The following is a 12251-nucleotide window of genomic DNA, read 5'->3' as shown; positions in this document are numbered from 1 at the left end:
CTCTAACACACCATTTGCAAACGTCAGCAAAGTCATAAACTGTTTAGACACTACAACGCGCTATGCGCTTCAGCACTCGGCGGTCCCATTCTGTGAGTTTGTGTGGCCTATCACTTTGCGGCTGAGCCGTTGTTGCTCCTAGATGTTTCCACTTCACAATAACAGCACTTACAGTTGACCGGGGCAGCTCTAGCAGGGCAGAAATTTGAGGAACTGACTTGATGGAAAGGTGGCATCCTATGACGGTGTCATGTTGAAGGTCACTGAGCTCTTATGGACAGGCCATTCTACTGCCAATGTTTGTCTATGGAGATTGCATGGCTGTGTGCTTGATTTTATACACCTGTCAGATACGAGTGTGGCTGAAATAGCCAAATCCACTAATTTGAAGGGGTGTCCACATACTTTTGTTTCCTGGTATGAGGATCAGGGCAGGCCCAGGACAGGGTCCACAGAGGGGCAGTGGCGGAGAAGAGGCAGAGGCTGAGAAGGCCGGATTGTCATCCTGCAGTGATCACTGTTGAGGACCCATGTGCATTCTGTAGCCTATATCCAAAGCATCTCATTAATCACCCTCTTAACCCTTCTGATATGCTTACATTTAACATTTTAAAAACTAAATATCATTGAAAATTATCTTCAATGTTCCACCACTAGCCAATTTAAAAATGTTTGCTTTCTCTTTACAGATTCACTGAACATCAACTTGTTCAACTGTAATCTAAAAGCACTAATGCAGTTACTGTACATGCGTTCTCATAAAGGTACAGAAGTAATAGTCTGAAAGTGTTAAAAAAGCAAGTCTCAAATAGTTCAGTGCTCAAGGTTCAATGAAGTACCCAACGATGTAATTTGTTGCCACTTTATCTTGATGTTGGTTTTAGGATGTATGGCACACATATTAATTACATTTCTTGGCTGTTTTAATAATCAGTTATATGGAAACCCGCAAAATCGTTTTGCGGAGCAGTTAGGCCATGACCTGAATTAGATTTGGGATGTCGGAGAATTTCTGTGGCCGTGTTTACAAACTTTTTTGACCTCTGAAGAACTCAATTAATATTAGAACTTAAAATGACAAGTGATAAAGAAGAGCAGAAGTGACAGGCTACACAGATGTTCACACACTTCATAAAGACCCTAGACACATGTTATATTGGGAAATATCATGTGAGGTTCGGACAGTGACCTCAGCCTGTTACCCAAAGTATTTATAGCACTGGTCTATGCAGTTGCATGTAGGCCATATTACATTATGTTTACAGCAACCGCTATGGAAATCTACTGATAAAATGTCAAACATTGATTTTAATGAGACTATTACTGTTGTCCCTCGATTTGCTTGTTTACTTGCTGTCATTCAGTTGCACATATGTTGTAAATTGTTGTAAATTAATTACGAAATATACTTATTAAAAAACTTGATATAATTAAATGTTTTATTTATTTGGTAATCAATACATTTACAATACATGTATCCTACACTTACAGATGTATTGGGTAAAGATCACATGTTTTTTTTAACCATAAATTGTATTAAATGAAATAGCTAGATTATGTAGCTAAATCACGTTGCATGCATATTATGATATAATGATTTTATTATAGCCTTGGCCTAATTTTATGATAGCCTACTGAAAGAGCCGACAAACTGAAGTCATCTTTCTGGGTGTTTTATTGGTCAGAGAGTGCAGTGACATCATGTCCAATTTTGTCGTATTCAAAATGGTGGAGCAATAACAAACGCATTGTAAATTTCTACGGTAAGGAATATGCAACTTTTAGTCTTAATGATCCATACTCATTGTTATGTAGATCATTCAAAACAAGCATCTATTTTATTAGGTACATATTTGTCTTGCAGTATGTTAGAAATGACGCTGTAGCAAAGCTTTGCACCAGATCACACACAGCATGCAATCGAGATTTGGCCTAGCTAGCTAGTTAGCGTTAGCCACACAGTGATTGTATGGGGGGCAGGGCTCGTGTATGATCAACTGAGCTAACTAGTTATTTGAAGAGTAATGGAGGAAATGATAGCTGGCTAGGTATTAATAAGCAAGGTTAGGTTCGTATCTGGCGACAGAAATGTGCAGGTATGTTACAGTCAACAAATATGATTACATGTCTAGCTAGCTAATGTTGGTTGGCCATAGCTCGCAGTAGTTAGCTAGCTACAGAACTTGACTAACTACTGTTATTTGTTCAGATTCATGCATCTGCAGTTGTAATAAGTTTGCATGCAATTGCATTCATTACACAAATATATTTTTCAGTTGGGTACCCACAGTTCCAGAAGAGCTGTAGCTGAATAAAATAAAATAGAAGTGTGTGAAGAGACAGAGGGGGGTGCATTTTGTTAGACTACATTTCTTCAATATGACACACTATATTTCTGTTTTTTTTTATATAAGTATCAGCATGGCAGACAAAAATGGCAAGAAAGGGAAACCTGTAGGCGTGAAGAGAACATTGACCAAGAGAGAACAAGAAGATCTGAAGAAAAAGGTAAGAGATTTGACCATTTATAGCTAGCCATCTTCAACAAAGTGTAGGCCTATTATTTTCAATTTTAACAATCACTTTTCCAGGAAGAAGAAAAAGCAGCTGAAGTTTTTGAAGAGTTTTTAGCATGTTTTGACAGTAATGACAAAAGTGGGGTGAAGACTTTTGTCCGTGGGGGTATCGTCAATGCAACTAAAGGTGAGCGAAACATCCTGGCGAATCCAACTTCGGTTGAATCTGTGTTGCGAACACTATTTTCCATTATTTTAATGCCTACACGGTTACAATTTCTATTTGATTTTTTTTGCAGAAGAGGAAGCAGCAGAGGTGAAAAAGAGCAAGCTTTACCGACCGATCACCAAGTTTACTTCAGTGTCCCAGAATGTCTCACCGGCACACTCTTCTGAAATCAGAAGGCCTGTGAGTATCCATGTGAATCCCTTACTGTGTATACAGAATGATACATTATTTTGTCCCCTTATATGTTTGCCTGGTCCACAGATTGTTAAAAAGAAGACAGAAGAGAAGAAGAAGAGCAACCTTGAACTTTTTAAAGAGGAGCTAAAGCAGTATGTTTTTTGACACGTCGTAGTAATTCATGTTGTTTCATTATTTATTTGACCAATTTGTTGTTTATTTTTGTGTGCAAATAATTCTGTTCTCCTAGAATACAGGAGGAACGTGAAGAAAGGTACAAAAGAAAGACAAAAGAGCCTGGAGGAGGATATGGAGACTTGGACATACCACTAATGCCACGATCAAGTAAGAGACAAATCTGTCCTTTGCAGTGGAATAAGAATGGTTTACTACAATAAGCCTTAGTCCAAATCAAAGATGAACCCTCTGTAGCTTTTACATGTTTAGCTACATATGAACGTCTCCCTCCAGTATTTGATGATGACCCAGCCATACCGAACACAACCAACCTGTACATTGGCTGCATTAGCCCTAAGGTAAAGAAACTATCTGCTTAGGACGTTTTGATAAAGATTCACAATATAGCCAGCTCTTCGTTTGTTTTGGATAAATTCAACCAACTTAAATGCTGACTGAATTTCTGCGAAACTTTGCTGATATGATACTTATGATGTGTCAGATGAATGAAGAAATGCTTTGCAAAGAGTTTGGCAAGTATGGTCCCCTGGCGAGTGTGAAGATCATGTGGCCCCGTAGTGACGAGGAACGCACCAGGGTCACAAACAGAGGCTTTGTGGCCTTCATGACCAGGAAAGATGCAGAGAGGGCCTTGGCTGCTCTAGACGGTGAGTCAATCTGTGATAAGGGAATATTACATTCTGTTCAGTAAACAACGCAAGATGATAAATGCCCTGCTCCGTGTTCCATTGACCTTGTAGGATCATTGCTGCTTTTTACTGCAGGTAAAATGGTTATGGGTTTTGAAATGAAGCTGGGATGGGGGAAAGCTGTTCGCATCCCTCCGCAGCCACTCTATACACCTATAGGGGTTCTTAAAATGTCCACGCCCCCACCCCCCTCCGGCCTGCCCTTCAACGCTCAGCCCAGAGACCGCTTCCGCAATGACTTTACCAAGCCATGGGGCAGGTCCAAGGAGGAGTTTGACAAGGTAGGTTGGTCCTTTAAAAAAAAAAGACTGTAGGGTAGGGCTCTCCAACCCTCTTCCTGGAGAGCTACCGTCCTGTAAATTTTCGCTCCAACCCTAATCTAGCGCACCTTTCTAATAATTAGCTGGTTGATAAGCTGAATCTGGTTAGTTAGAACTGGGGCTGGAGTGAACCTACAGGAGGTAGCTCTCCAGGAACAGGGTGAGGAGACCCCTGCTATAGCGTGTGTGCATGGTTCTGTCAAGTTGTTGAAAATAATTTTTTGCTTTGTTTTAAACTACAGTTCATTCGCCAATTTGAGGTGTGTGTGTAGTAGATATTCTATGCAGGTTGATACATTTATCATAGGCTCAATCAACTGGACATTGCTTAGAATTTGATCTAGAATTCAGAACGGCATTTGTATGCACAAACAAAAGGGATGTGATGGTCATGTTCTGAAATAGCAGTTCTGAGTTCCATTTACCTTTTTAAATTCCAGTTGGTTTGTCCTGTGGTGCTTGTATAGACATGTTATGAATCTATTCCTTAGACTAGTAGTGACCTAGTTTTAGGATAGGTCCTAAGGCAGGGGATTTGACCCAGATAGAGTTATGAGGTAGTTACAGAACCATATGTAATCAACGTTACTGTAAAATTAAGAGGGTGGGGGTATTCTATAGATAATTTACTTTAACAACAGTGTAGCTGTCTCTCGAATGTGGGAACCTTTTCCCTCGTTAAAATAAAGTATAGCTGTTACTGCTATCGTCATTTTATATGCTGTATGTATCCTGCAGTGTTTCATCTGTGTGTATATATACTCACTTTTTTTATATCTTCACTATTTGATTTGACTTCACGAACAGACTCTGTCCGAAGCTGTAGTCAAAGTGGTTATCCCAACAGAAAGGTACACACTCTTTATCCATTCTTACTACTACTGCTACTACGACTGACCAGACGTTCTCACAGACAGAACAGTGTTAGAGGCCCTGTCCTGGTGTACTGGTCTTGTGTACGTATGTGACAGACAGGAAGCCCCAGTCCTAAGTGATACGCCTGTATGTACATGAATGATGGAAGAGGACAGCTGAGAACATAACTGTTTTTGTGCTTTTCTCCCTACATGTCTCATAGTTTGTAGTAGTGTCCTGTTCTAACATTGGTCTGCATTAAGCTATCTTGTTGACAACATGGCCTATGTTCAGGGAATTGGTTACCCCTGCTGCTTAGGACTGGAGGCCCTGTATCTAACTAGTAGGAGGGCCATGGGCCTCAGTTGAACACTGTTGAAGTGAATCATTGGCCTAGTAAGCAAAGCCCATAGTTTATTCATTCATGTCATCCTCATTAGATTAGTAAATGACACCATTGTAATCCCCGTCAGGAAAATGGATTGTTAGACTTTTAAATGATTGTTGGAGTCCGTTATATCCATTGAAACGTACTGGTACTAATTTCAGTGGCAATATTTGTTCTTCCTACCTGTGTTGGCTGAGACACTGCAGACAGATACAGCTAGAAGGCAAATGCATTTTAGATTAAAATCAGTAGTAGCTAATAGTAGTAAGTAATGTTGTCACTATCATTTATATATACAGTATATAGCCCCACTTTTAAAATTTAGAAACACTTACTGCTTCTTCATTTAGACACATAGTACTAGACACATGACAGAAGGAAACACTACTTCTGATGTAACTGCACACTAGGGACAGACGTCTCCCCAACTCACTCGTGTGTGCACACCAACACACATCACACAACATATCCTCAATGTTGCTGTGATAAATGATTGCAGAGGGACAAATGTAAGCACCCACAATGTTCTAGAAGAGAGACCGAGAGAGAGGTTAAAGGGCTTGGGGCCAGTGTTCAGTGAGAGCTTTGACATGGTCACTGGTTTGAATGAGGGGGGACAAGTCACAGCGTTCGGTCTCTCATCCCCTCTCCTTTTACTCCACAGGAATCTGTTAGGCCTCATCCACAGGATGATAGAGTTTGTGGTGCGTGAGGGACCCATGTTTGAAGCCGTCATTATGAGCAAAGAGAAGAACAACCCTGACTTGAGGTGAGCTGCCATTGCTGAGCTCTCCCTTTCCCTCTAGTCACACCACTGGTCTAAAGATATCTTTTTAAACTCGTGTTTCTATTCATGATTTCAGGTTCCTTTTTGACAACAAAAGCCAAGAGCATGTGTACTACCGCTGGAAACTCTACTCCATTCTCCAGGTAGGTCATGCTCTTAATCTGGCCTGGCTACACCCCTATGACCATGAGTCCATCTCAAATAAAATGTTATTTGTCACATGCGCTGAATACAACTGGTGTACTTTACCATGAAATTCTTTCTTACGAGCCATTCCCAACAATGCAGAGTTGGTAACACAATTAGAATAACATACACAAGCATGAAGCTATATACAGAGAGTTTCAGTACCAGATCAATGTGCAGGGGTACGAGATATTTGAGGTAGATATGTACATGAAGGCAGGTTAAAGTGACTAGGCATCAGGATAGATTATAAAGAGTAAAATAAAGAACAGTACCCACTACACCTCTACTGCGCCTCATCCGTGTCCCTCTCCCTCCATCCCCAGGGTGAGCCCCCCAGTGAGTGGCGGACGGCAGACTTCCGGATGTTCCGTGGGGGCTCCATCTGGAGGCCGCCCCTCCTAAACCCCTACCTCCATGGAGACGAGGAGGCGGGAGACGAGGAGGAGTCTCCCTCCCAGGAGGAGGAGCTGAAGAAGGGCCAGCTCAAGACTGCGTAAGTGTTGCTGTACACACAGAGGCAGGTTCTGAGGCAGATTGAAGATAAAAGGCATTCTCTCATGGATTTGACATGTTATTGGAAATATCGACATTCTCAGGATAATAATGAATGCGTATTTTTATTCCAGGCACAGAGAAAGACTAGAGACGCTGCTGAGAGGACTCACCCCTCGTAGGGAGGACGTTGGTGATGCTATGCTGTTCTGTCTGGAGAGAGCAGAGGCAGCAGAGGAGGTGGTGGGGTGCATCGCAGAGTCCCTGTCCCTCCTTCAGACACCACTACAGAAAAAGGTCCCTTATCCTATGACAGTCTTACATGATCAACCACATTCACATGGCATACAGTATATACCCCAAAGGGTTACGTGCCTGGCTCAAGGCATATCGACAGGTTTTTCCACCTTGTCGGTTACTGACCCAACGCTAACCGCTAGGCTACCTGCCGCCCAGATTATTACTCACAATCATCATGTCTATCTTTATTCCCACAGATTGCCAGACTGTACCTTGTATCCGACATCTTGTACAACTCCTGTGCCAAAGTTGCCAATGCATCTTATTATCGCAAATTGTAAGGAAAGTCTATTTGAAATAAGTTTGTCATTATATAATACACATGCTCAGTGGTCATACTGTGTCCTTCTGTTTAAGGGTTTTCACTGTTTCTCTGTTCCTTCAGTTTTGAAGCAAAATTGCCCCAGATATTTGGTGACATTAGTGATGCATATCGAAACATACAAGCAAGACTACAAGCTGAACAGTTCAAGGTAATGAGTGTAGTTTTAAAAAATGATAACGCTTTATAACCTTTTTCCATGCTTGTGATTTGTTGTTGCCTTGGCCAGAACAAATACATTAACGCTCACCCACATGTCTTCTCTCCTCAGCAAAAGATAATGGGCTGTTTCAGGGCCTGGGAAGACTGGGCCGTATACCCAGAGTCTTACCTGATCCAGCTACAGAACATCTTCCTGGGTCTGATCAAGGCAGGAGAGGAGGTGATCGAGAGGGTAGAGGTGAGCTGGATCTCAGGACCTGTCCTGGACAAGACCTGGAAAATAGTTTTGATCAATGCTTATTTGATTGATGACACTGTTACATTCTCTGATAGTGTGTGTAAATATACAATGCAGCTAGAAGCAGAGCTGAATTTAGCGACATTGGTTTATGTGGGCTGGGCATATCTCACCTCAGGTGGCGTCTCCAGACCTGGATGGGGCGCCGTTAGACGGAGCTCCGCTTGACGACCTTGACGGCTCGCCCCTGGCCTGGGACCCTGCCTCCCTGGATGGGGTGCCTGTTGATGACATCGACGGGGTTCCCCTGGGTGCACCCATGGACGACATTGACGGAATGCCTTGTAGGTCAATCTGGCAGAATTTCTGTGAAAAATGGAAACAATTAAAGCGTTATAAGATGTGGACTTGATGTAAGTTTGTGTTCTGCAGTGGATGACCTGGCCCACTCCAGAGTGGCTCTGTCTAAATGGGAGAGGGTGGACGATGCTGATGCTCTCCCACAAGGTACTGTACTGTCAGCACTGTAAACCCAACAATAATATCTCTACTAGAGCTGGGCTCACCCTGCCTCTTCCTCTTTCAGCTAACACTGAATCCAAATGGGACACTTTGGGAGAGCGAGACTTGGGGGACGACCTGAATGCAAGGTAAGAACCTGGTGCAGGCACTCTTTTCCCATCACTCAAGATCATACGAATGGTTGGAAACCCAACTCCTCACAGAGTAACTGTGATGTAGCATTTCCTGCAGTGCTGCTGTAGAGCAGTGGTTTCCAGCTCCAGGACCCCCAACAGTAACCCTGGACAAAGAAAACCCTGATTAAACTTGTCAAGGGCTTAATGATTAGTTGACAAGTAGAATAAAGTGTGCTTGTTCAAGGCCACAACAAAAAGATGTACTGTTGGGGGTACTGGAGGACTTAGTGGCTCTTCTCATCTTCTCTCCCCCTGGTCCACAGTGCTAACATTAAGGGAGGAGATGGGGAGTCCGAGGATGACAGCAGCGATGATGATAGCCCCTCTAAGTACGACAGCGCTGACTTCAAGAGCTCCCTCAGCAGTTTTGAGATGTCAGAGAGCAAGAGGAGCCGGCTGAGGGAGCTGGAGGCAAGCACACACCAATGTAACACAACACACAACACAGTGCAGCAGACCATCAGACTCAGTCCATACCGGTCAACCGACTAATATTAATAATAATACATACAGTGCCTTCAGAAAGTATTTATACCCCTTGACTTATTCCATATTTTGCTGTGTTACAGCCTGAATTCAAAATGGATTAAATGTGATTTCTCACATCTACCATAATGGCAATTATAAACTGTCTGGTTCGAGCCCTGAATGCTGATTGGCTGAAAGCTGTGGTATATCAGACCGTATACCATGGGTATGACGAAACATTTATTTTTACTGTTCTAATTACGTTGGTAACCAGTTTTTAATAGCAATAAGGCACCTCGGGCGTTTGTGGTATATTGCCAATATACCATGGTTAAGGGCTGTATACAGGCACTCCGCGTTGCGTCGTGCTTAAGAACAGCCCTTAGCTGTGGTATATTAGCCATATACCACACCCCATCGTGCCTTATTGCTTAAATACCCCATAATGGCAAAGTGAAAAAATATTTGAGCTAATGTGGTCCTCTGTAGCTCAGCTGGTAGAGCACGGCGCTTGTAACGCCAAGGTAGTGGGTTCGATCCCCGGGACCACCCATACACAAAAATGTATGCACGCATGACTGTAAGTCGCTTTGGATAAAAGCGTCTGCTAAATGGCTTATTATTATTATTATTATTATTTAATTTATTGAAAATGAAATAGAGAAATATCTAATTTAAATAAGTATTCACACCCGAGTCAATACTTTGTAGATACAGCTGTCATCTCTGCCAAAGGTGCGAGTCTTTCTGAATTGTGCAAAATTTGCCCATTTATTATTTTCAAAATTCTTCAAGCTCTGTCATATTGGTTGTTGATCATTGCTAGACAACCATTTTCAGGTCTTTCCGTAGATTTAAGTCAAAACTGTAACTCGGCCACTCAGGAACATTCACGGTCTTCTTGGTAAGCAACTCCAGTGTAGATTTGGCCTTGTGTTTTAGGTGAATTCATCTCCTAGTGTCTGGTGGAAAGCAGACGGAACCAGATTATCCTCTAGGATTTTGCCTGTGCTTAGCTCCATTCCGTTTCTTTTTTTATCCTGATTGCTTTGCCACATTTTTTGCAGTATTACTTAAGTGCCTTGTTTCAAACAGGATGCATGTTTTGGAATATTTTTTGTATGTACAGGCTTCCTTCTTTTCACTCTGTCAATTAGGTTGATCCACCCTCAGTTTTCTCCTATCTCAGCCATTAAATCTGTAACTGTTTTAAAGTCACCATTGGCCTCCTGGTGAAATCCCTGAGCAGTTTCCTTCCTGTCCGGTAACTGAGTTAGGAAGGACGCCTGTATCTTTGTAGTGACTGGGTGTATTGATACACCATCCAAAGTTTAATTAATAACTTCACCATGCTCAAAGGTATATCCAATGTCATTTTTTTTACCCATCTACCAATAGGTGCCATTTATAAAAAATTTACATTTTAGTCATTTAGCAGACGCACTTATCCAGAGCGACTTACAGGAGCAATTAGGGTTAAGTGCCTTGCTTAAGGGCACATCGACAGATTTTTTTACCTAGTTGGCCTGGGGATTAGAACCAGCGACCTTTCGGTTACTGGCACAACGCTCTTAACCACTAAGCTACCTATAAGGCATTGGAAGACCTCCCTGGTCTTTATGGTTGAATCTGTATTTAAAATTCACTGCTCGACTGAGGGACCTTACAGATAATTGTATGTGTGGGGTACAGAGTTGAGGTAGTTATTCAAAAATCATGTTAAAACACTGATTGCACACAGTCCGTGTGTCTTGTTATGCAAATTTTTACTCCTGAACTTTAGGCTTGCCATAACAAAAGGGGTTGAATACTTGACTCAAGACATTTAAGCTTTTCATTTTTAAATAATTTGTTAAAATGTTGACATTTTGTGGTATTGGTGTAAGCTAGTGACAACTTCAGCCTGTAACACAAGATGTGGAAAAAGGGGTGTGAATACTTTCTGAAGGTACTGTAGGTCTTCTATAGCGCTTTTCAAAACCCGAACACACTTAGCTAATATTCTATTCTTGAAAGCAGTTGATTTCCATTCATTTATGCAACAATTGGACCCACTGTCCAAACAGTACGAATGTATGTATAGTATCTTATATTTACTCAAGTGTCTCTGCTGCAGGTGAAGGTGATGAAGTTCCAGGATGAGCTGGAGTCTGGGAAGAAGCCCAGGAAGTCACAGATGAACATGCAGAAACAGGTGGAGCACTACAGGAACAAGCTGCTACAAAAGGTGGGTCTCTAGTGTACTTTTATTTCATATAAGCCCAGCAGTAAGGGAAACTGTCCAGATACCATGAAGTTGCAGGTTTAAAATGTGACAAAAAAAACCCAGTTGCAATGGATCCACATGTTCTCTGTTCACCTCCAGGAGTTCGATAAGGATGACAAGGAGAAGAGAGAGAGATCCATTCCGAAGTCAAAAGACCGATCAAAGAAGGATGAGAGGAGAGACAAGGCAGAGGAGAGCAGTAAAGCACGGGACAAGGAGAAGAGTAAAAGAAGTCAAGACAGGGACAGGGGACGGAGTAGAGACACAGAGGAGCGGACACAGAAATACAGAGGACATTCTCCCTCAAAGTAAGGCCTGTGTGAAACCACTGTTTGTGTTCAGCATTCTATATATTTGTGCTGACTGACTCACCCCTATCCCACCCTTCCAAACAGAATCAAGTCAAAGTCTCCCAAGAAGTCCAAGCGGTCCCGGTCGCCCTCGCCAGTCAGGAAGACGTGGAGGAGGTCTAGCTCCCGGTCACCACACCGCTCCCACAAAAAGACAAAGAAGAGCAAACACTGATCCTGAGGCCTGTGCCTCTCCTGAAGCAACCAGGCGGCTTTCATGGGCTGCCCTCATGGGCTGCCCTGCTCCGCCAGTGCTGACCACGCCACGGCGCTACACGCTTCTTTCCCCACAATGCCTCTGGACTGTCTCTGCAGACCAACTGACAGCTGTTTGTTTCCCCTCTGCAGTGAAGATTTGGCAGTTTTTTTGTAAGATGACATTTGAACATTATTTGTACAGTTCTTTGTTTTGTTTTCCCGTCAGGTTGTTTTTAAACCCCATTCAGATTGCGACTAGTCCCTGAGACAATAAATCACTCTTGGCAATGTGTCTGTGTTGTCGTCCATGCTCCAGGATGGGGAATGGATTAGCTGAGGGTACCACATGTCATGTCCAGTCATTTAGCCTTTCTAAACAGTATTGGAAACTAGTATTGAAAGGTTTTTA

The 12251-nt window shown here is 42.5% G+C and overlaps 1 protein-coding gene across 2 annotated transcripts; it reads left to right on the top strand.

The window, feature by feature from the left end:
• The first annotated feature begins 1682 nt into the window (after window positions 1-1682).
• Window positions 1683-12134, top strand: LOC121541876 (U2 snRNP-associated SURP motif-containing protein). Of its 2 annotated transcripts, XM_041851230.2 has the most exons (24): window positions 1683-1763; window positions 2415-2508; window positions 2592-2703; window positions 2816-2925; window positions 3007-3074; window positions 3173-3267; window positions 3394-3458; window positions 3602-3767; window positions 3885-4090; window positions 4937-4980; window positions 6037-6141; window positions 6236-6302; window positions 6672-6841; window positions 6975-7137; window positions 7338-7417; window positions 7526-7613; window positions 7734-7862; window positions 8041-8206; window positions 8295-8369; window positions 8449-8512; window positions 8824-8971; window positions 11145-11255; window positions 11394-11602; window positions 11690-12134. In XM_041851230.2, exons 2-24 carry the CDS (start codon window positions 2422-2424, stop codon window positions 11817-11819), a joined length of 2658 nt encoding a protein of 885 aa, XP_041707164.1. In that variant the 5' UTR covers window positions 1683-1763; window positions 2415-2421; the 3' UTR covers window positions 11820-12134. The 2 variants fall into 2 exon arrangements, with proteins under 2 accessions (XP_041707164.1, XP_041707163.1); XM_041851229.2 differs by having other exon boundaries at window positions 2816-3074.
• The last annotated feature ends 117 nt before the right edge of the window (window positions 12135-12251 follow it).

Source organism: Coregonus clupeaformis, chromosome 27 (assembly GCF_020615455.1).
Source record: "Coregonus clupeaformis isolate EN_2021a chromosome 27, ASM2061545v1, whole genome shotgun sequence".
Lineage (NCBI taxonomy): Eukaryota > Metazoa > Chordata > Actinopteri > Salmoniformes > Salmonidae > Coregonus > Coregonus clupeaformis.
Note: the sequence above shows the minus strand (reverse complement) of the source record. Positions and strands in the feature narration are given on the sequence as shown.

What these genes read in the sequence shown, in the direction of transcription:
- LOC121541876 (XM_041851229.2), top strand. Translation starts at nt 2,422, where the DNA reads ATGGCAGACAAAAATGGCAAGAAAGGGAAACCTGTAGGCGTGAAGAGA. An exon ending in AAGGGCCAGCTCAAGACTGC is followed by an intron (nt 6,842 to 6,974) that starts GTAAGTGTTGCT and finishes TTTTTATTCCAG; the next exon opens with GCACAGAGAAAGACTAGAGA. An exon ending in TGCTGATGCTCTCCCACAAG is followed by an intron (nt 8,370 to 8,448) that starts GTACTGTACTGT and finishes TTCCTCTTTCAG; the next exon opens with CTAACACTGAATCCAAATGG.